Raw genomic sequence first — 25,069 nt, forward strand, 5'->3', positions numbered from 1 at the left:
GCAAACACAAAATTTATACATCCCTGTCTCGATTCCACCCAATATGTTACTTAAGCCATATCAAAGTAAACCAAATGCACCAGCTTCATTTGCAATTACATAAATTTTACCTCTGAGTCTTCTTTGTATGATTTAAAGGCATTCTTTTTGTACTTGGCTTTTCTGCTTTGAATCTGCATAAACCAGTTAAAATATTTTTTTAAAGGTATCTTGTCCACAAAACTAGCAAAGAAGGTAATTAGCAGGAATTTTAATACCATAAAGAGCTTTGTAAGTTATGCCACAGGAAACAAAACAAAACACATAGACCAAGCCCAGGAGGGATCTGAAATCATTCTGTAGGGCAGTGCTGAGCATGCTGTTAGCAAGTAAGCTTGGAGAAGTTCTTTCACACAGTTTCTTATGTAAATACAAATAAAGGCCTTAAAACACACAGAGAATTTAAATTTAAGATCCTTCTTGAAAACGTACTCTCTTAGCCACTACTTAAGCTCTCACCATGGATCAGATGCTGTAAGATTAATCTCAAGACTGCAAGTGAAATCCTCTAGTGATCCACAGCCTGATACCAGGCTCCCAAGACTGGGTGCATGTTGAAAGATTAGCACAGAATTTAAAGGGGAAAAAAACAAGCTGTGTGTTAACTCCAATTCAGACAGGAAATCAAAACCTGGCAGGTTTTCAGCACAGCATTCTGAGCAATATGACCAATCATGAGAACCAAACCCAAAATAACATTGTCATGGCCATTAACTTCCACAAACCTTTTCCAGGCTTGTTGCAGTCCTTGCCCTAGAAAGGACTCCTTAAATCATACTACATCAGAACTCCACTCATTTTTGCAACTACATTTTTGATACTAGTCCATAATGTTGCTCTATTTTGTCATTGGTTCTGAAAGTTCAAGCTGTCTCTGTCTAAAAAAACAAGATGAACTCATGGATCAAAAGTGAGAATGTGTAAAAGGAAAGAAAAAAAGGAACATCAGTACCTATTGCTTCAGCTCCTTGATACAAAGATTACAGTATAATTATATACTTCAGCTTAACTTAGACTGCTGTAGTTATAAGGCTTTAAGCACATACAGCTCATAGCACTACTATGTGTTACTCAGAATACCATGAAAAACTCTGGGGCCAGGAGAAAGATCCCACTCTCAGGGCTACCTCACACCATTAATTGTCTGAAATATAAAAAAAACCATTCCTTTCTTGAAGATGCAGTGCCTTTCAACTACAATGAACTAGATGTGGGTTACTTTGAGGACTTTTCTAGAAAATTTTATCATTTGTTAGGTAACACTGAAGTTGACAGCATTCTCCAAAACAGTGCAAAAATGAAAGAATGATGACATTTAATTGTAACAAAATTCAGTTTGCAGTATGTTTTGATTGTGGCTTGCTTTCTTTCTTTGATGATGCTAGTAGTATCCCTGGAGGAGGTTAACTGAAAGTATTTCATGTAACTAGGAAAGAAAGCTATATTTTACATTGAAACATGCAAAGTGGTGTGAGAAATAATTTAAAGTGAAAAGGAAGTTCTTCAGCATTGAAGAACAAATGAAAGCTGTTTTCTCCCCCCATCCAAATTAAAGGCCTGACATTGGCTAAAGAACTATGGTGCAAAACTGATACTGAAAATATGATGATACTCCTGCCACCAGATAAATGAACTGACCTGTTTACTATCAGATTTCTAATTTTTTTTCAATATGGAAGACTATAGCAGCACAAAATGACACCACTGATACATCATTTGTCTTGCTTTTGCTGCCTTTCAGCAATGCATTTATTTTGATAAGGAAAATCCACACACATTAAAATCATTTTTATTTTTCTCCATTTTTGACACCAAAAGTGAATGCCTTATGTTACAATTCCCTATAGGATGGACACAAGTTTAGCTATTTGAATTACTCAAAAAAGCAGTTTAGAAGGAAAAAAACATTAAACAGGAAAAAAACCCCAAAACTATTGCTTTGCTACAAATTACCATGTTTGTCCCAAAGTTCACAGAAAGTAAAGCTTCCCCATAGCTATAGTCTACACAATAATTGTACCTAGAATAAAAAGATATTGACTATTAACTAATGTTCTCAGCTTTTTATAAGTAGCACTTTAAGAATAAGTAGTATGATTTATTGCAATTTTGTACCAAGCAATAAGACTGAACATCTGTATGCTGCAGATTTAAGCACACCAAAAATGTATACATTCACTTTAAAAAGATTTTTGCTTATCACTCTTCATTGGTAGTAGTGAAGTCAGCTGCCTGCTCAACCAAGTTACACAATAGAGAGTGTTTCAGCATGCTTCCACTGAGAAAAATAGTCAATGGCATGAAAGTAGTAAATCTCACCTTAAAAGATGAAACTAGCAGAAAATGCAGCAATGCCCTCTTCATACAAGAATAAAACTTCATATGGAATTTTCACACTTTGAGAATACTTCTCTACATGAATATTTAAAGATAATGACATAAAGCTGTGTTGGAAAGACCTCGCTTTTTTAAAAAAGAAAAAAGACCACTGCTAATGTTGGAATTTTGACTGCTTCAGATAACAATCTTGACCCAAAAAGTATTTTAGTGGCAAATTATTATGATGTTGTTTTTATTTCCCACACATTTTACTAATAAATAAGTTCCTCTAAGACATCTCTTGCCAATTAAATTTGTATTCAGCTCCTACAACACTGTAAGCACTAAAATGAAGGGATACATTTAAATGAAATTACACTTAAACAGAGTTACTAATATGATACTAGGACTGTTACAGAAATGCAAACAGGTTTACAGTTACATTTACTAAAAAGTTACAGTAATCTACAGAAAAGGTTGTTGTACTCTCTCTACATCCTAAGAGATCAAATTCAGTTATGTTGTTACTGAAAAAAATGCATAAAGAAATGCATTTCCCTTTTCCTATGTTAAAATCCTTCTCCGCTATAGTCTAGAGACAGAAGTACAACTTCTTTTCTGTACAAAGGAAAAGCTTTAAAAACACAGCTTCACATTTTACTACATTTTTGCCCTTCTCAGCTTCCAAGTTCTTTCAAAAACAAATATACATTTTCTCAAAAGTGAATTTAAAGGATGTCCACATTAAAAAAATAAAGCCTACAAAAAGTTCAAAGATTTAAAAAAATGTTACTCCTATGGCAGTGATCTCCTACTTGTCCAAAGTCCAGAAAGTTACCGATGTCCATTTAATATTATCTTTCTTCAATTATCCAATTTATCAGGTTCCAATCACATTATTTGTAAGAAGTCCTTGAGCCGATGAGAGGGCAGAAGAGTTCTCTACAATTAAAAAACAGGAGATCAAACTGGGTGTGCCTTTCAGAAAGATATTCATTCGGCACTGCCCGGAGAGACCATTTTCAGGTATTTAGAAAAGGGATTTCCTTGATTAGTTTCCATTGACTGATAAACCAAAAACATGAAGACTGAAACAATAACAAAGAGAAGAACTTTTATCCACAGGGCAACAGGGCGTTCTTTTTTTATTGATGGTTTCTCTGGCTTGGTGTCAGTGGAGGTACCGTATTTCTGCGCGTACTTAGAGTAACTTTCCTCCAGTATGAAGTCGCTGTGCTCTAGAGGCCGGCTTGCAGCTCCTTTGATTGGTCTACGGCAGCTAGCACTGTTAATTAAAAAAATCAAATTGAAATACTGCATATTTCAAAGGGCAATCTAAAGTACATAGGGAAGTTTTAGTATAATAAAGAACTAAGAATTATTTCTGGTGAATATAGTACCTGCAATACTACTTTTGAAGCTTGACAGGTAGACATGTTAAGTTAATAATTCAGTGTTCAAGCAAACACTCTAAAAAAACCCTCAAATGCTACATCACCCTATCCACATAAAAAGGATCATAGCTGGCGATCAAACTGTAGAAAGTATCTCCCTCTATTTGCTTTTTTAATCATTACTTATGCATCCCTGCTGGGATTTCTAAGCATTAGATTATCTCTGGCCAATAAAACATCTACTGATGGCTAAGCCATACACAGAGGCAAAAGACAAAGCAGCAAGGATTAGAAAAACCCCATGTACACTGCCAAGTTCCTATATACAAGGAGTACACATTTATGATTTTTATTGAAAAGAAAAAGTGGTATGGATTTAACTAGACCTCAAAACAGGAGAGTAAACTTGAGTAGTCAGCAGATGCACCACAGCAGTAGCAACTGGTACTATATATACTCCTTATGGTCAAGAGTTTATGCAATTGAAGTTTAAATTGAAGCTATAATTAACGTGTTGGAAACACAGGAGATAATTTCACATCTTAACATGGGGAAACTTCTTCTCATATCCTCTAAACAGAGCATTTTTTAAATTACTTAATTAACCAGACAGTTGCTTCAATTTTTGTTGAAATATAAAGACACAAAAATAACCCCCAAATACACAAGTAACAGCCTTTCGCAGATGCCATCCTCATTGACGCTAACAGTAATCAATATGACTGCCACCTAAAGGAAAAGATAGGTTACCTGAAAGTTCTTTCTTGCTTTACAAAAGAAAACTCAAATATATGCTGTGAGATCTTTCCTTAATTTAAGCAGGCCTAAGCAGTTGTATGTTGTCAAAAACTTAAATATTGCAAGTCACTACCACAGAAAAGCCCTTTCCATTTAACTTTCACCACCCAGAAATTCCAGTAATAATTCCTACTATAGTACCACCCTGTTCTCCTTCTCCCTCCCATAATTTCAATAGAGAGGGGGCTGTTTTGGTAACAAATCTGTGTGTATAGAACAGAAGAATAGGTGGCTGTCACAAATGTCGTTGAGCCAGAGTGCAAAAACTATTCCTCAGAAATCTGTCAATATAATCAAAAGATATTTCTCAGCTTAAATAGGTTTACAAGAACTGAGAAAAAGCCCCCATAAACCTTAGAATTACCTAATTCCTGTAGGTGTTGATACTTCATAAGGGAACAATTCTTTAAGAATATCCCTTTCTACTCTTCTTTCTTCTGTAGTTCTCTCCAGCACCTAGGAAACAAAAAACAGTTAGAGGCCAAATAGACAGCAAAACAAAAAAGTTTCTACATAGCTATCTCAGTGACCACTACCATGTGCAATTGGTAAGAATGAATGAGTCACCCAGTGCCATTCAAGAAGTTTACTTCTTGGGTTTTAGAAGTTTAACCTTAGTTATTGGCAGCCATCCAGTCACTTTTGGTGTCTTAAAGCATTCCGTGATCACCTCAGTTTCCTTTAAGATAAAGAATAAGTTGTATAAATCCTATACACCTGCAAGCCGATGATGTAGATGATCAAAAAAACTTAACCATCACCTCTATCATGGCTGTGTTGAGCAGATCACAGGACTGGTTGTGACCAACATGATTTAAAAAGCACTGATGTGGGCAATCTGTCTCTTCTTGCTGTAATAAACCATACAGTATGCTGTAATAAACCACAGTACAGTAAAATACTGACTAAAAACCCCATCAGCAGTTTGGAGTAGAACATCAAGTTGACCCACAACATTCTATTTGACAACTAAGCCTACATTGCAGTTGTACTGTAAATGAAGTGTTAATAGCAGCTTCATCTAGAGCTAAATGAACAGACAAACAGCATCTTGTAATGTAAAATTCCACATTACACTATTACATTAATACAACTACATATACTTGCAGGTGCTTTAGACAGTTCTCCAAGAGATAATGTTTGACAGCCTGAATAGGTTAACAATAAAAGAATTCTTTTCTCTCTTGATAACCATCAGGAATCTACAGATACTTTTTTAATTCAGGAATTTGATCTAAAGTAATTCCACTACTTAATTCCCTAAATTAAAGCACATTGCATTTTTTCAGAATAGGCTGATTTACAAGCTCAAAGGGAGATAACTCACATCTACTCTACTTTGAGCTATAAAGAATTTAAAAGAAAAAAAAAATCTATATTTTGTTCAGAAAAATAGCAGCACAAGGAGAAATAACACATCAAAATGTATTTGTCTTAGGAAAAGAGAAAAATCAGATTTTTCACACACACACCCAAATCTGAAAGGGGAAGACGAAAATAAGTTTATATTCTGTTTTATGTCATGTGACAACACTAGTTTATTTTGACTGGTGTCACCCAGGCAGTGACATCCTCTACCCCCTCTGTACTAAGAAATAAGCACATACACACAAGAATTTTGTTCACAGAGAGTAAGCAAGAGCAATCTAAGTATTAATTTATTTACTTCAGCTGTCATCAGTAGTTTCTTTGGTGTTCTTCTGGGCATGTCTGAGAGTTCACTGACTGACAGCGTAGGAGCTGCATGCTTGAAATTTCCAGGCACCCTATTGCCAACCTGCCGAGATTCAAAATTGTTCAAACTCAGAAACAGCCAAAATACAAAATGAAAAGGGGCAAGGTGGCAGAACCAAAAAATAAAACCTTTATGTGCATTGAATATATGCATGTTAGAAGTTAACTGAAGAAGGTTATGTAAAAGATGCTCCAAGATCAGCAAAGGAAACACACTGCTTATCATTCCAAGTAGTTTCTCTTAAGCCATTTAGAAACATAAGTTATTTAGTTCACAAGAAAAGCCAAACTTAAAAGCAAATATTCTGCATGTACTTAAATAAATTAAGAAAGTATCTAAGCTTGTAAAGTGGTTCTTTTCAGCCCTCCCCCCCCAATGACATTAGATGGGACCTAGGTGTTGAACTAGTCCCATCTCAAAGTAAAGAGTATTAGGTTCTAAAACAGATACTGAGTATGTGTTCTTAAAGACTACTGAATAGTCTTACTTTCCTTAAAACAATCTCCTGTTTGTCCAAAACAGAATGATTCTGTCAGTGAAGATATATTACAGAAGAATACCACAACTGATTAAACATATTTACTAAGCATATTTACTAGGGTCTCGTCGCTTGCAGCCAACACAGTTTCATTTATGGGAGTACTCTCTGATATTACAGCATCATCTACAGGCAACTGTGCTGTAGCTTCCACCTGTTTGTTTAAAACAAACAAAAGACAACAATTGAATAAAAGAGCCACTGGGACCCTAAGAGTGAGGGAAAAAAAAAAAAAAGCTTGTCTATTATAAAAGCCTCTCATCACCCTTTTTCTTGGTGTTCTTCTTGACACTCTTGTAGACTCCCTAGAAAATGCCTGCAGAGGTCCACTTTTTGAAGATCCACTTGTCCAGACAGTCTCAGTAACTCCATCTTGAGAATAGGTCTATTCAAGCATCAAACACATGATCACATACATGAAAACCAGCTCCAAATATCAGATACTCACAGCCAAAAGCCAAAATAGCATGCACACTCCAGAAGCAACATGTCTGCAATCAAAAAACTCTAGATCCTAATAATGAATCAATAATGAATAGCTAGCTAGATTAGTAGCATTGACCAGAATACTTATATTTGAGCATATTGTTCAAATACAGAACTGAATAGATAATGCCCAACAGTAAAAACTGATTTGCTCACTGCCCTAGAATGAGCTAACATGAGGACTTACATCAACTCATGGACAGCAGACATGAAGCTTTCAGTCCCATTACATTTCCTGCCTACACACGCATACAAAAATAAATCCATGAGCATAAGCAGAAAGCATCACCTTTTTCTCTACAGACAGGGATCTATTTTCTCAGGCAGAGTTGGGCACAGTTTATGCACCGCCTCCTAGGTTTCAACAGGAACTAATCTTCAGCCACAGGGGGCAGGGAGAGACATTTAAGGATCTTAAAAAGTTTCCACATACAGTGATGAAACTAAAACTTTTCACATAACAGCAGGTTTAAACAATCAAGCCTGATACAGATCTCTTACAAACTGAAGTAACAGCATGAAGCACCAAACTTTTATAGCCATTAACAAAAGATCATTCCCTATGCTTTACTGCAAGTTTCATGCTCAAAGCAAATATTCCCCTCAAAACTAATTCCAAGATGGAAAGGGAGATGTGGATCTGCTTCATCTAGATTACATACAAGATTTTCTTTTTTATTTGGTTAAGTTTAAAAATAAAAATTACTTTTTTAATATTTCTATCTTTGCACACTAACACCTCATACAGTGATGTATTACCAAGGTTTTAGAAGTTACACTCATTGCTAAATAAAGTTATACACTGCAACTGTCAGTTACAGGTTCAATAGTGGAAATTACTTCACTAGAACAGCTTCAGCCCCAAAGCAATGCCTTAAGAGAACAGGCTGAAAAATATTTATTAATTGAGAAGGGACAGTGAAACTAGATGCTGAGCTGCTTTATGGTTCTATGACAAATTCTGTATAACAGCTACACAGCAGAGGGAGCACAAGTGTTTCACTTCATTCCAAAGTCACTGAAGTATTTTATAAAACAAATGCACAGACCTCAGGTCCAAACAGATTCAGATTTTTTTTTTAGAATGGTAGATTTCAGCCTAATTCTCCAAAAGTTTTTACAATTTTAACAAACTTTCAATGAAACATCTTCTAACCCCTTCTTAAATATTTATCAGACACTACATTCTCTTCCATCCTGCAACCTACAATCACAATTCCTCACCTCAACCCCATACATTTTCTATTTGAGAGGCGTTCTTTAGAAGCTTAGAGAAAAAAATACTAATTTCAAAGTGTTTCTACTCCAACAATCTACTCAGGAAAGCAGGAAGGCAAATTTACTCATACTAGTAACCACGAGCTCCCCATTCCAGACTATTTGACTATGAATTACTTATGAAAGTTAGAAGCACTTCAATAATAACTGCCTCTCTTCTTCAGATGCTTTAATCATATGCTTTAAGTACCAACTTTCAATTTTTTTCTTGCATGAAAAGTCTAGGAAAAACCAGAATCTACTCTATAAAACCCATCCAGATTTCAGTAGAACACAGTCAACAGACAAAACAAAAAAGAAGAAATAAAACTTGTTGTCTACAGTTATAATTATCCTCACTGTCAACAGAGCAGGCCTCCAACCCTGTCAAAATGTAATGCTCATGTTGGGTACACCACCACCCTGTAATGTAACCAGAGAAACAACAATGGTGTGGTACACAAGCCGTGTTCAGTGTCTGCTTCTGTCAAATAACTCATGAGCAGTGGAGCTATAGATTATGACTTTACCTCAGCTATCACTTACCAAGTTACTATACAGGTAGTTAAAAAAATACAGGGAGGGTAGGGGAACACAGCACATGCAGAATGCCACTACACAAAGTTTCAGGAGAGAGACTAGTTCTACACTGCTCCTTAACATTTACATTGTTTATCCTGCCTCTTTCTGCCCAGTGCCATTTACTATGACATGTTAGGCTCAGTTTTGAACTCCTACTCCAGATTCACCTACTGGATTAGAAGGGGGTATTAAAATTAGGATTTTCTGCCAACTTTTCCCTATGAAGAGGTAATTAAACACAAATAGCTGAGCTCAAGTTCATCCAGCCCCCCACTGCTAACTGACTGATAAGACACATACTCAACCTCCCCACCCAATTTCTTGTGCAGCAGTGTGCCTAATAGCTATCTATCTCTTTGCACTCTCTTCTCAAGAGAACAGCTACATCCAGCCATGCCAAATGACAAACAGCCTTGTAAGCTACATACATCTGGTCTAAAAGCAGTGCTGCACAGGACCTAGAAGTAACTAGCAAGTCTGCTCACTCCACACTGCCCACCAGCTCAGCCTCACCGTGCTTCAGACACTCTTTGTGCCAATGCCACACAGTGCACAATGGCTCAAATAGTTCTGCAAAATCAGCATAGTTCCTTGATACATTGCTGAAAACCTACAATGTAATTCCATAGGAAGAAGGGGAGGAAAGAAAAAAAAAAAATCATCTCCACGTTCTCATTTTGTTCTCAGCAAAATACATGACTACACACATTTGCTAGCCAAAAGCATTAAGTTGTTCTTGGCTTCAAGCAGCTGCAAAATTTAACTGGGGGGTGGGTGGGGCTGTTTTGTTTTGAGTTTTTTCGATGGTTTTGTCTGTTTGCTGTATTAGAACAAAAACAAACAAGAAACAATCAGAAGTTCAAAAAGTAAAAGGTTTAAGAAACTAAAGAGTTTCTGAAGAATTTGGCAATTTTGAAACGATGTAATTTTTTTATTAACATGCAAGTTGCAAAATATTGCATCTGTACTGCACATGTAAGATTGCCAAAAGAGTAATGACCTGATACTAATACAGTGAAACTGGATGACAAAAAATTGAGTACACAAATCATCACTTAAAATACCACAAAAATACCTCACTAAATCTCATTTATTCTGTAAGCAAGTTCCTGAAGACTACAAGTTTTGTTTGTTAACAGAATGAAATATCTTTATTACACTGAAACTGACAGGGATTTCTGGAAGAATAACTATTTTGAAAAAAAGTGATTCTTGAAATACAAGAATCTAAAGATTAAGATGCTCATTATAGAGAGACCATTACAAGCAGAAGTTGCTTGATCAAATTAAAGCATGCTTGGTACATTGAACTATGCGTGTGTTTTAGTTTTTTGAAGTAAAATCTGTTCAGCTTGCACCCTAAAACTCCAACTTAAAATAAGCAAACTAGTTATGCATCTCCATAGCTGTCTTTCATTACTCAAAGTGATACAGCAGCATTTAAACCACTTTAAGAGACATCCATAGCTAAAGCATGTTTATACATATACACACACACACTAAATAGCGAGTGTCTGGCATTTAAAAACAAAAAGTATTGAGAAAAGTCACTGTGATCTGTGAAAATACACCAAGCAATTAACAAGCCAGATTCTGAGTCACTGAATGTTTCTTTATGAGTCCTTTACTCAGCATAACTCCACTACTTACTGGACAGATGAACAACACTCTAAAGACTCAAAGTATCCTAAGCTGGGGAAGAGGGCATTTAGTGTTGCTTTCACATCAGAAGGACAGATCAGCCATCAACTACCATACCCTGTATTCAGCAGTTTGAAAATCAGAGGTGATTCTGTGAAATCTCTCTTCCATCAAGACAGCAGAACTAATATTTATGGGTAAAGAACAGGTGGGAGATCTACACTTGTTATTTATTCTTTTTCTTCATAGGAGAAGTTTTTCAACAAATTCATGTCTACTCTAGTACTGCTGCTACAAACATAGTTAAAGAAAAAAATATTACATAGCTAGTGTGTGTGTGTACACACATACACACACCTATACATATAGGCATATACCCAAATACATTACTTCACAGATTACATTTAAATGAGTCATTAAACAGATGTATTTAAAATGCATACATATATATATGTGATTAGATAGCTACAGATATATGTATGCATTTAAAAACGCTTGTTTAAAAAAAAAAAAAACAAAAACCCATACACCCCTTTTTCCTAACTTTTCTTTTTTTGAAGAAACACTGCTTTTATTAAATCAAGTTGATTATGAGCATCCAACAGAAAGCCATCAGCCCACATGACTTAATCTGCCAGGTTTCCAAAACTAAACATGATAAAGTTGCCTACTATCCTTCTCTAGGAGGTGCTGCAGCAGCTGGCAAGTCAAACAGCTATCAGCAGACCATTACTTTGAACGTTATCAGACATGCTAAAAACAGTCACTATAGTTAATTCACAGGATTTTCATGCTATATTAGAACAGGCTTTCTAAAAGAACTTTTAAAAACCAGCACAGCTCACTTAGTCAAATGTGATGTTAAAGGCAGTAAGGTGTTTAGTGAGCACATCACCTGCAGTTAGTAGCTGTTCCACAAGCTGCTATGACAAACATACCTGGTTGTGTTCAACAACTCTTTTTTGTTTGAGTGCGACTGGCGCCTTCGTCCTGGCTTTCAGGGGCTCTCTCTTCTCAAGCCTCAGCTCCGTCTTCGGATCTGCAACAAGTTTTAATAGAACTAGTTTCTCTAATACTACTGTTGTTGTACTAGTTGAAACCAAACGTATTTTAATAAAAATTCATTTCGAGAGGCAACAGAACTCTTAGGAGTTACCATTTCCTTAAAAAGCTGTGAAGCAGGTGTATTTTCTATTAAATGTACAAGAACAAAGACTTTTGAAGAATAACCATAAAATTATTTCAACACACTGATCCACATATTTACTTTTGCTAAAAATCCTACATTTCAGATAAGCCTTGACAAATCCAGCAGTTCCATTTAGAAACTGCTATCAAATTGCAACTCCTTTAACCAAAGTACCATTCTACTATCGATTGTAGTAAATGTATTGAAGCTTGTCAATGTTGTTTCAAGTTGTTAGCTTAGTTTCCTCTAATATATGTCCTTTTATATAAAACCCCATTTTTGATGCAGTAGAAAGGAGAGTTGTTAGCAGTCATCTCACCAATAAAAGGATACATTATTTCCCCTGCTTTTCTAAAATTCTAATAGCTTTACACTAACATATTTAAGATTTATTAATAAAAAATTTTTTTTTGTAGGGGAGAAGGGGAATATTTGGGTTTGAGTTTTTTTCCCCAGTGTGTGAAGAGTTTAGTATTTATATGAAGCATATGTAATTATAAGAAGTTAGCTGTCAGTTGTGACTGGGCTCTTGGCTGTCCCAAACATTAACAGATCAATTTCTAACATTCTTTCTCCCTTAAAAGTGCAAGATAAAAAGGCTGAAAAATAAGCCCAAATATTAAAGGGAGATTACTAGTTCCATTTCAACCCTTTCTGTCCTATGTCCATGGAAATTCCATTAAAAAACAAAACAAACCCACTCCCAAAACCAAACCACACTAAATAAGCATCTTCTAACACTCAAGTAATTCTTTAAAACCTGGGCTGTTTTTAATTTTTCTAAATTGCACAATGGTGTGGTTTTGGTCCCACTTTCCCCACCACTACACATGCTCGATACAAACTTGATATTAAAACCCACAAAACACACACCCAGGACCAACCAATCAACCCACCCTCAACTAAGTCCATAAAGAACAGAGCATAAAGGGGGTGAATCATAAGTGGTAGCCATTAAAAAAAAAAGAACAAAAAATTAATAAGCAAACATTCATTTACTATCCCACAGTAAATAACCACTGTGAGCACCATTAGACAAAACTGGACTAGTACTTAAGCATGAAGTGCAAAGAACATTGAAACACCCAACATGCAGTTCTCCTGTCTATTGGATTTACAGGCTCCATCCAGTCTGGGGAAAATGGATAAAAGGGACCAGGTCAGTAGCCAAAGGTTTCCTTTCCCAGAACAGGCACCTGGATCACTGTGCTGGTACTGCATGATCAAGTACATGACTGACGTGGCCCACAGCAGTATCTTACAGCCTCCCCCAACAGCAAGAGCATACATCCCTAGGTTATTTCTACTGCAAGTATTACTCATGTATAATTTGAACTGCTTCCATGCAAGTTCCACTCGAGCCTTACCTTCCTCATTGTCACTGTACTGGTCAGAATCATTGTTTCCATTCTGTCTGGTGTTCTCAGTAGCTGAAATCGCTGGGAGAGGCACAGGTGCCTTCAGGTCAGGACCTTGTTCCATCAGTTTCAAAAGCTTTTTCTCATAAAGTTTCCTAGTAGTAGCTATAACAAGGAAGGACACATGGTAAAGAAACAGTTTTAATCTTTCTTGACTTGACTGATAAAACTGGGCTGTTACATATTCTTTGGGAATTTCTGAACATAATGTTTTGTTTATTTTTAATCAGTTTGTATGGCCCAGAGTGTTTCTCTCTATATATATATATATACACACACACCCTACCTCTAGGTACACTACTCTGCCTCTAAAGCCTCAAACTTTTCAGTTTAAGAGAATTTTTAGATAATCTCAAGACCTCTTTTTCTGAAAGTTATAGAAAGGAAATCTATGGAAAGGGAATTTACCTGCTTCTTAGATATGCTACTTCATATGCAGCAATATACAAGCTGATATTCCCTCAAAAAAAAAAAAAAAAGAAAAAAAAAAAAGAGTGGATTTGACTGCTTCCCTTGCACTACTTCCATGCAGATTGCTCTATTAACCCCCTAATTCCCTTACCCTGGAATTAATGCCCTTGCCTTTGCCTTGTTGGAAAATTCAGTCCAATAAGCATCAGAGGTGGTGCAGCAACAACAGAACTTTCTTCTTGCTGCCATCAGGTTGGCTTGCTTGGATGAGCAAGGAAAGCTGTCTAAAACATTAAGTCTAGCACATACTTCCATATTTGGACATTTTTGGCTAAAATCCGTAGAGGTGACTGGTGCCTGAGAGTTAGCTGAAGAAAAAAAAATCTACCTTTTGAAGTTTTCTGATAAGAGGAAACCATCTTTTAAAAGAGATGGCAGCCTTTCAAGAAAGTATCCATACCCTCTAAGAATTTAGAGGGTATAAAGGCAATAAATTAGACCAAATGTAAATGCCTTTCCAGTGGACTACATAGCTTCTTGAGTACCATCCAGAGGTACACGATGAATGGCAAGGCATGCAGAATCAGTTAACTGAAAATATTACAGATAAGACTTTGAATACACACAGGACTGCAGGCTCAGTCACAGACACTTCCATCTACCGAGGATTCAAGAACATTCCACAGAAGGCTTGGCATACTACAGACAACAATCTTTTTTCAAGAGTTATGAAATCAAATTCCCTTGCCATTAGGCTACTGCACAATCTGAAAGGCAAGGCACTTTGATCTCACATCACAGACAGTGTCCAAGGCAGGAGATTAGGCTGGGGTCAGGACTACTCCTGACATAGGCCAGCACGCAGGACAGAATGCTACGCTAGAAAAAAACATTAGCAAAGGAAAACATTACTGCACAATGCAGTGAGTAGGAAATCCTCTAGGGAAAGGGAAGTTCCCTGTTCTTATTTGGCTCTCAATACTATTAGGTTATTATGTAAGATGTATTTCCTATTTAAGTGGGCCCAGATATAAACCTCTGTATCAGAAGACGTAACCACCCCAGCACTGAACTTTAACTAAGAGTCACACAGCTTCAGAACACAGCTTGGAACATCTCCAGCTGGCCTAGAACAGGAGAAGCAAACTGCAGACTTGTCCACTGCAATGCTTCAAGACTTCTCAATGTAAACAGTACAATGAAAATATCCTAGGTGAGAAGTAGGACTGCAACAGTGCTGGTACTACAAAGTAACTGTACCAGGGAAATTTCATAGTGACAAATAAAACAGATCACTATCTGCTAGTTCAATTGACCTACCTACAATTGGGCCAGGATTTACTCCATACTTCATAAGTTGCTCTTGAAGGTCTTCATTACTCATCTCTGTTATATCTAGGCCATCCTTCTCCTCTGGTCTGGGTTTCTCAGTTTTCTTTGTGGCTTTCTGGAACAGGAGAGAGAAATGAGAGACAGTGCTTCCAGTTAATACTGAACACATCTTTCTTCTAAGGGAACAGGAAAACATAGGAGTACCAAACATATAAATCCCGAAGAAATTAATTCTATTCTCACCCATGATCACTACTAAAGCCTATGTGAAATGGTACCAACACTTACACCTACTAAGAAAACATGCACAAGTTTTCTGCTTAGGAAGGAAATACCCATTACAAGTCTCCTCTTAAAATCACTCATTACTCTGGTCTTGTGTTTTAATTTGAAGTTCAAATATACAGTGGGAAGGGATTGCTCTCCTGTGACTGGAGAAGTAAGCTTCTAGCCGTTTCACCATCACTACACAAAACTACAAATATTTATGTTACATTGGCATTTCTTTGCATTATTTTTCTACCTGATAGGTCATCTCCTCCTCTAATGATATGGAACAAGTTCTTTAGTATCTACATACTTTCACCCAAGTTACCAAACCCCCTACTCCTATGTGTCCTGTCATTCTCTGTGAGATTACATGATACTACAAGGTGAGCACAGGGAAGGCAAAAATCAGAAACAGTCTCATATTTTCAAAATCCTACTTGTCTGCTTAGGCCTCTGCTACTTGCAGCTCTAAAAACTTCTAAACCCAACTCTGGCAACACTACTTGAACACTTGGCAATGCACCATCACCGCATGCAGATGGCTATGAAAATAATCTGCTGAGATGCTACTCCTAAATTAGCAGTTTCTGCTCGATCCAAACAGAGTGATCGCAACACTTCAACTTGGGAAGCCTCTGTTGCTACGATAGGGATTGTAAAAGTGAAGAGGGAAGAAACAAAAAAGCATGCTTAGGATTTGCATGCTCTTTACTAAGAAAGACCTTGATACAAATAACTTATTTCAAAGCAGTATCTCAAAGCTGCATTATATAAACAGAAACAATTTCTGTACTTAGCACTTTTCTCAACTCAGTTGTCTAGAAGGCCTATCTGTTTGGGTTTTTTCTTTTTACACTAAGATGATTTACATGAGCTAAGAGAATCTATCTAGCTTTGTTTTATCATGCATTTGTTTGCATGCAAATATAGTCTTGCCTCAAATATCTTGGTATTTTAAAACTAAGCAGGGACTGAATGAGGGCTTCCCAAATATATCTGACTCCAAGTTTTCCTCTGGCTTCTGGATATTCCAGTATGATAAACTTAAAATCAGCTGCTGAAAAGCAACAGAATCTCTAAGTATCATGGCATTTCTTTATTTTATGAAGTAAACGACAAACAGTCCCAAGAAAGTATAGGACCATTAAAGAAGCAGATTTGACTAAAGACAGATTTACAACTCACTTTATCAGTCATTCCACTCCTAATTTGTTTTTGAAGCAATTGAGCCATACACAAGAAATAATCCTTCAGCTGAATGAGACTTTTATTCACTTTTGAACATGTTGGTCATAACATTATGTCAAGTTAAATACTGCACTAACTTTAATTTCATACTCAATGTGGTTTTTTTTCTGGACTACTGAACAGTCCAAACAGAAAAAAGTTCTGAAAAAAATGCTGGGTTTTCTTGTTGAGATCTGTTTAGACTAATGAGAGCTGTGGTGTTTGCCCACATCACCAAGCAGATTAATGAAAGTGCTAGTCCATATTTCAGAAAAAAACTACCATGGTGCAGGAAATCAACATTCCATTTCAAGAAACTGGAATCCTGATGTAATGTATCTCTACCTTTGTTCACTGAGAGACCACAGAAGTCACTACAACACCAGAAAAACTACTCAGCATTCTGGATGCTTTACACAAATCTTAGCCATCAGAAATCTAACTATAACTAATGAGTACCAGGGTACTCTAACACAAGTAAACTCACAGATCTCATGGTTTCTTTGTGGCTTTTTTCCTTCAAATATCATTTCACTTTTTCCTGCACTACTGTCACAAACAGAGATCATCAAAACAGCCAGTTTCAGCAAACAAAAAGAGTAGGGAGGGGATGAAGGAAGTTGAAAGTAATCTGAGTTCTTCAATAATTGGGCCAGATGTGTTCCTTTTGTGTTCTGCAAGGTCACAGCTTTAACTTTTGAACACCTATTCTCCTTAGAGCAGGAGCAAATGACTTCCCTTGTACAAGTAGAAAGCTGCCATCTAAACATTCACTGGACCGCAAGGTGAGTCCCTGGAAGTACAAGGCTGGACAGAAGAATTTCTCACCCTCAGCTGTGGTATGACAGCGTCAACTTCAGCAACAACACCAAGTTTAATTACCGCTACCATTACAGTCTAATGCATCACTACACTTGCTGTGAATCAGGACAACTTGTCTGCTGGACTACACCATGAGAGAGATCAAAAGAACTAACTTAAAACTTTTAACACTGTACATTAAATAAAAACAAACAAATCCAAAAACTCACACCCTCATTCATCTGTTTTAAGACCACTAGCAAAATTTGTCTTACTGTGGTGCAGAGATGAAGTGCCTGAAATGAAACTGGCAGAATTTGCCAATGTAAGGTAGTGCCCCTGACCATTTTGCCCATACTGTAAATATTTTTGCACTAATACACCCAAATCTATGTAAATATTTTTGCAATATACCCAAATCAATAAATCCTTATCTGAAGATCTTCTAATCCGATCCAGAGCTCACAGCATTAAAAAAAAAATTATATTCATTGCTATTTTCTAGAAAACAGAAGATGGAAGATTATCTGCATACTTCACTTGAGAGAGATTTGTTCACATCAGCAATAGCAATTTGGTAGTGGTACCGGTCAGGCTTGGTTTCCAATTGCCTAGAAACTAACTCTTCAGACAAGTACTGAAGTGAATTACAAGCCACACAGCATTCTCAGTACTAGGGCCACAGAAAAACAACAGCATAAATGAACTTCATCTTCTCCAAGTGTCATCTCTTGACAGCACAAAGCTTTCACCTTTTGCTAGTAAGAAGAGCAGACAATGCAAGCAACCAGAATTCAGAACCCACCCCTTACCTCAGGCATTCCTGCCGAATAGAAATTAACAGCCAGAGACCAGGGTAATTAGGCAAACTTCATAAGCACCTGTACTAATCTCAGCACTTCCCAAAAACAGGCATAAGAAACATGCTGAAGAAGCCGTTAAATAATAAAACCAACAACTATGAGACACCACCAAAAACTATTTTCAAATCCCAAGTTAAATGGCATCTACATCAGGATACACAAGGATTTTAATCCCAAACAGGTGCAGCTTCATCACAGACACAAAAAGGGTCAGGGCTTATTTACAATTTCTCTGAATCATTAAGATGTTAAGGTTAAGGTTAGACTAAAGAAAGCCCAAATCACACCAACAAAACGCTGTTTAATTCTGCAGTTTGCAGGGTTCCCTCTGGTAACAAATAACTATTTCTCTTAGGACATGTAAAGTTAAGGAACTGGATATGCAAAATGTTAATAGTAGATTTACACTGTGAAATAGATAGGTTTTATTCCCCTTCTATTTTTTATTCTACCATGGACAATTTCCTGCAATAGAATTTTCTTTTTTAAAAATTAAGTCCTACTGAACTTTTTCACCTTAAAGACCTGGAGACAATATTTACCAAGAGCTACAGGACAGACAAAATAAACAATGGAAAGGGAATTATGCAGCAGCAATGCAAAAGATACTGATGCACACAACTTAGTGAATTCTCTACCTTTTAACCTTAACTAGTAAGTGCCAGACATAAAATTTCCAAGCCTATGTACAGTAACAGTCATAAATTATAAGATTAAGGACTATTCAACCCTTCCACCCCCTTCTCCTCCCAGACACTAATTTCTATGTTACTTGGTGAAGGAAATACACCCTCTCGAAGTCTGAAGCTGCAGAACAGCCTGGCAGGACTTCCCACTGCAGTGAGAACAACTTTGGTCATCTCATCCCTGCTGCCCACAACTTTCTCTCAGCCAGCAGATGAGCGCTTTTTAAAAGGCCACAAAGGATTTAAACTGTATTCTGGGTGATGTTTGTGTGGCAGGTCATAATGAAGACATACAGCCACACAGGAAACACCAAATAGATTCTCTGCCTTCACTGGGCACGCACAGATGCTTTACACTGCCTCACCCGTCCAGTACGCTTCCCACAAACCTAATCTTCATAAACTACCAGTTTTACTATTACCTTCTCTTTTCTAATAGGGAAGGGGTTGAAGCTGTTGTTACCTTGGCTACAGATATCACAACCACAGCATTCTGACTATGAAAAGCTGGAGCTGGCTCTTTAGTTACTTGGCACTTGATTAGAACAAAAAACCTCAACAATCCAAACAAACAACTCTCCCCCCTCCCCCCCATCAAACCAAACATCTTTACCTGATAGGTCTCATGTATGACCTTTCAAACAGGCCCTTCAGGTCCAGATGTTCTCATCATACCTTCATTAACAGGAGACATTTGACCGATCTTTTTCATATAATCACTTTAAAGGTCAAAAATATCACTCAGTATATGCCTTAGAAGTGATTCTTCCAGGACATGAAATACACAACAAGCTCAGTCATAATAATCTACACATTCTAATCTCTGAACAGTTTCTATTTGACAACAGCATCAAGACAATATTTTTGGTACATGCTTTAAAGTAATGGTCCTAGAGAGGCAAAAATTAATTTCATAGTTACTTTTTCTGTGAGCTATCTTTGCTGACATTCAGCCCATAACTAAACAGGACGAGGGACATTCAGATCCAGATGGTTCACCTTGCAGAAAATCACTGTCTTGCATACCTAGTCACTGTCCTCACATACCACTACGCTAAACAGGCTTAAGGGAAAAAAAGCAAAAAAGTTGCTCAAAAACATTAGTATAACTGGAGAAGCTGGCTCCTCCAGACAATATTATCAGACTGAGGCACAAACAGGCATGCTTTTAAAAGCTCTTCCTGTTCTGGTAGGAATATGTAGCCAAAGTGAGCTATATATTCTTGGGCTGCATAATGCTAAGCCAAAAGAGTGAGAGATTCAAAACACATAATTTGCAACAGAATTCAATCTATGGGATTTTGTCTCTGCACAGCTTCTATCAATAAAAAACAAGCACCTAAATGCATTATGAAATGTTCAGAACTTAGAAAAACCGCACTTAAATGACAGTGCAGATAGTTCAAAATTACTAATGACTACAGCCGTGTCCAAGCTCTAACGCCACTATTAAGAGAGCTGGTGTAGCTTTCAGTGACTGCAGCACGAACATTCAGACGATTGCTTTGCACTTGTTGCTCACAGGCACTTTGAGAAGAGCGATGCCCGCCCCTCTCCAGGCCCGCTAAGGCAGCCGAGCGATCCCGCGGGCGCCCAGGCGGAGCCGCTCGGAGCGCGCCCCCTGGCGCCCGGCCCGCAGCGCGCCCGGGCCGCGACCCCGCCCCACCCTCCGAGTGCCCCGCTCACACCGGGGCTGCGACCCGGCCACGCTGCAGCCTCCGACCGGGAGCCTTCTGACTGTGTGCTCGCAATGAAGGGAAGGGCGAGCAGGCACAGAGAGGAATGGAGCAAGGCCCGCGCTTTTATTGTATTCATCCTTTCCATAATTGCTTGCAGTTCCAGTTCCTGTTCCTCTCTAGCCCCTTACCTCTAACTTCTTTCAAACGTCTGACTGCTTTCCCTCTTGTCCTCTCTAAATCTTATTAAGATATTTTGCTTTGAATCCCAGTCCCCTGGGATATAAGCCTTCCTTCACTCTTCCTCTTCTTTCCAATTGTTCTGGGAGCAAATTGCTCTGGAGACACGAGTGCTAATCTTCTTGAAGGACAGCTGATCAGTGAAACACCCTTATGCCAAAAGGCATTAACAGGGACAACAGTTACTCGGGCTACAAGCAGTTACAGAACTACTCAAGTAGCACAAAGGAGGCAACAAGCACACATCATCCAAGTTTGTTTTGCTTGGCAGGTACTGTTTGGGATTTTTCTGAGTGTTTTGGTTGCAGTTGGTTCTTGGGGGAAGGAAGGTTAAGGGGAAGGCGACACAACACGGGGCACAATGGACCCGAATCTGAGCACTAGAGTATTTGCTGAAGTTCTGGAACTTCTGATGATGCAGTGCTCTGATACTAACACACCAGATAAGCATAAATAGCGCAGAGCCTTCCAGATACTGTTCACAAAAGTGTAGGAGTACCACCCATTCTGTAAACATCAAAAAACTCACCCATAATTGTTTAAACTTAAGCGCTGTGGAAAGGAAAACTCAGATCTAGAATAGGAACTAGCAGTTCTGAGATGTTCCTCCTCCAACAAGCATGAAACAAGTCAGATTCAAGCTCATCCTGTTTTACTCAAAAGCACCTTCTGAATGCTATCAGCAGACCACTGTAAGTCAGAGAAATGTCTGTTTCCTTGTAACTGCATTCAGTGAATGCCAGTTAAGTGTCCGAAACAGACAGATATTAAGGTAAATAACTTGATTCTAGAGATCTCTTCCCCTTGAAGTTGCAGTTTTCAATTTTTTAATTCAAGAACTGTTCTCTTCAGCTTTTGAAGGTTAAAGCGTGAAAGTGAAAGACCTTCAAAGGACTCCGTTTCTCGGCACTCCCTCAACTAATGACCTTTGAAACACAGTATCTAACATACAATTAAATAGTTTCATTATCACACGCATTAGGACTCCGGAAGCTGATAATCATTATCCAAGCCTTTTCTCAAGACCAGACATCTTACAATTATCAATTACAAGACTGCTTTCTCAAGATATGCAAATTTATAGTCCACTTATGAAAAATTAAGAAAGAAATCGCAGCTTCCCAAAGAGAAAAATTTCAAACGGCATCAGCTTCCCCCTTTCCTTACATGTGTAAAGTCTAAGAAAACAAGCACAGGGGACTAACGGAACAGGCACCAGAGGCGCTTTGCTATAATACACATCTCAGAGGTACGAGCAAGACATCTACATTTCGCAGACTCTCTTTACACTAAACAGTGCGCTTCATTAAGCGAAACAAACCAGCTGTTCACGCACAGCTTCATCCTTTCATTTAAAGCATTTACACCGAGTAGCGTGGCTGCCGTACAACAGCGACAGCGGACCGGAGTCCTCTCCCGAGCAAGCTGCACCCTCGTACAGTTCTCTTGCTTCGTTCCTCCAACACCGGAACAGTCTCCTTAGGACACCGCTCGCCAAGCTACAGCAAAGGTCTCCCAATTTACCCTCAGGGGCCGTCGCACTCCCGACGCGCGGTCGCGCTGCCCCTGCCCCCCGAGCCCGCCGGGGCTCCAAGGGCGCTCAGGGAGGGACGCGTCCTGGAGGAGCAGCCGCTGGCCCCCGGCACAGACCCAGCCGTCCCAGCTGCTCCCCGACGCGGGGCGGCCGCCCGGCAGCGCCGCTGCCCCTCTCCCCCAGGCGGCGGGACCGTCCCGGCCGGGCACGATCCCGCCCTCAGCCAAACCGGAGACTCTCCCGACCCCGTGCGGGGACCCCGGCGCGCTGTGCCGCTCCCTGAGCCGCGGCCGACGGGCGGAGGTGGCCGGCCCCGTTCGGGCGGGAAAGCGGGCCCGAGGCTGCCGGGAAGCCGAGGCGGCGCGGGCAGGAGGCAGCGGTACTCACCCGCCCGGCGGCAGCAGCTCCGCGGCTCTGGGCGCCGAGAGGTGTGGGCTCCCGCTCCTCGTCGCTGGAAAAGTCGGGCTGCGCGAGGGCGGGCGGGTTGCGGGCGGTGAGGTGCTGCAGGTAGAGCTGCACGTACACGTCCTTGCGCTGCTCGCCGCCCGGGAGGCTCACATTGTTAGCGATCAGCTCGCTCTTCAGCTTCTCCTTGGTCAGCACCGACGGATCCGCCAGGAACTCGGGCATCGCCGCCGGCCACAGCCGCCGCCGCTCTCCCGGGAGAGGCACCAACAAAGCGCGGGGAGAAGGGGCGGGGGAGCGGGAGGAGGAGGAGGACTCGTCTGCTCCGCGCCAGGGACCAGCTCCACAGCGGGCGGGCGCGCGCACCGAGCGCTTCTTCCCAGCCAGCAATAAGGGGCGCCCTGATTGGCGGGGAGGGCAACGAAGCGGTGCCGCTATTGGCTGGCGGGCGGAAAGGGGGCGGGATGCGCGGGAGCAGCGGCGTTGGTGCTTTGCGCGAGGACAGTAACGCAGTTTAAATTCGGCTCGGGCGGGAGAGGCGCGCGGGGCGGCGCTCGCGGGCTCGGCAGGGGTGAGGGCGCCGCCCGCGCCCCGCGGGTCCCGGTGGCGCTGGGGCCTCTCCGGGGCACTCTCGGGCGACAGGTGTGTCCCTGCCGCCCGGAGCGTCCCTGCCGCCCGGAGCGCCCCTCCCTGCCGCGAGCAGCGGGGGAGGCGGTTAGCGCGATCCCGGTTACCTGCTGTGATCCCGGTGTCCCGCCGCGACACCTGCCGCCGCCTCTGCCCCCAGGCACCTGCGGGCCTGGCGGCCGCGCCTCCCGCACTCGACACCGCGGGCCGGGCGGGCACGGCAGATCCCTCTCCCCCGGGATAGCCGCCCTCGCCCAGCCCTTCGGCTGGCGGGCTCCAGAAACAATCCAGCCGGGAAATTGGTAGTTGATCTCGTAGCGTGACTGCCGCCGCTGCGGTGACTTTAACGCAAAAAACTCCGAACTCGCATCTATAGTAGCGCAGAGTTTGACAGGCGCATAGTTGTTTTATTTATTTATTTGTAAAGCCGACTTCTAAAATGTCCCAAGTGTGTCCCTGCAGGGGAAGTTCGATTGAGCTCAAGACTGCAGTCTTTCAGTCTTTAAACAAGCGGGCTAAATCCCTCTGTGTTTACACGCTGCTGGCTGGGAACACGCGCTGCTTCCGGTTTGTGATGGGAAGGGTTCAGGGCTTAGATTCGACTACATAGCCTATGCTTTTGAAAACTGCCTTGCCGTATACCCGAGATAAGAATTTAAATGTGGCTATTTTAATTCTCCCATCAGTCATGGATCTGAAACGGGATTATTGATGTTTGCACCTTCTCCTCTTTGTATTCCAGAAAGAGTTCTAAATTGCTGTTGGGGATTTCCCCTACTGTTGTGTGCTCCATCATGGAGCTGTCCTGGTGCCTGTTGTTCCTATTTACCTTACCATAGCCTCAATATCAGCTAGATGAAGGCAATGAGGTTTATTTTTTGTAGCAGGTAATTTCGAGACTGATCAAGGACCCACCCACAGGAAGCTTGACGCTTCCCACTGAAGAATTGGTGTGGTGTAACAAAAAGTAATTAAGAGGAGGGAGAAGCTTAGCCTGGGGCGTTTAATTTGCCTTGTTGTGCTAGTAGCTCTGTGAGGTGGCAGTCACCCGAAGTTCATTACAATTTGGATCTGAAAGTGCTCGGTTCTTGGTGTACACACTTTACCTGTTCAACGAGGCTGAACAATGGGTAGAAACATCTTCCTCCATTGACACCACACACGTACACAGTAAAAAGTAATGTATTAATGTGTATTGACTGCTATCACTTACTTACTTTTAGGCTTGAATAGAACAAATTAGATGGTTCTGTCTATTTTTCAGCATATCTTACCCAAAATGTTACCAAGAACATGGGCATTACGTGAAAAGTGTTTTGGAAATGCTTAAAGGAAATATAATTCCTATTCAAATTTGATAGTACTAATTTAAAGCATAGATAGTATTTTTCACCTTGAAAAGCTTTTAGGTGGCTTGAGAAATAGTCTTTCCTCTACCTTTAAGAATTTGCTTCTTTTCCAGGTACGGAACTAGTTGCACAGCATACTTTAGAGAGATTCTTCAGCTATCATACTAATGTAAAAAATAACTTGAACTCATATCAAGTCTAAAATGTTTTAAAGCAGCATAAGGGGGAATCTGGGTCTGGGAAATTTTACTC

General features: G+C 40.0%; 1 protein-coding gene across 10 annotated transcripts; it reads right to left on the minus strand.

Moving 5' to 3' along the window:
• Positions 1–1,812: 1,812 nt before the first annotated feature.
• TMPO (thymopoietin) lies at positions 1,813–23,241 on the minus strand. 10 transcript variants are annotated; one of them, XM_026797931.2, is made up of 11 exons: positions 22,824–23,240; positions 15,128–15,254; positions 13,346–13,501; positions 11,728–11,828; positions 7,089–7,208; positions 6,882–6,977; positions 6,217–6,327; positions 5,312–5,401; positions 5,164–5,229; positions 4,915–5,006; positions 1,813–3,643 (listed from the first exon to the last, which is right to left on the minus strand). In XM_026797931.2, exons 1-11 carry the CDS (start codon positions 23,064–23,066, stop codon positions 3,352–3,354), a joined length of 1,494 nt encoding a protein of 497 aa, XP_026653732.2. In that variant the 5' UTR covers positions 23,067–23,240; the 3' UTR covers positions 1,813–3,351. The 10 variants fall into 10 exon arrangements, with proteins under 10 accessions (XP_026653732.2, XP_074395672.1, XP_074395673.1 ...); XM_074539571.1 differs by lacking the exon at positions 5,164–5,229 and having other exon boundaries at positions 22,824–23,241; XM_074539572.1 differs by lacking the exons at positions 5,164–5,229; positions 7,089–7,208 and having other exon boundaries at positions 22,824–23,241.
• Positions 23,242–25,069: the final 1,828 nt, after the last annotated feature.

Source organism: Zonotrichia albicollis, chromosome 4 (genome assembly GCF_047830755.1).
Source record: "Zonotrichia albicollis isolate bZonAlb1 chromosome 4, bZonAlb1.hap1, whole genome shotgun sequence".
Lineage (NCBI taxonomy): Eukaryota > Metazoa > Chordata > Aves > Passeriformes > Passerellidae > Zonotrichia > Zonotrichia albicollis.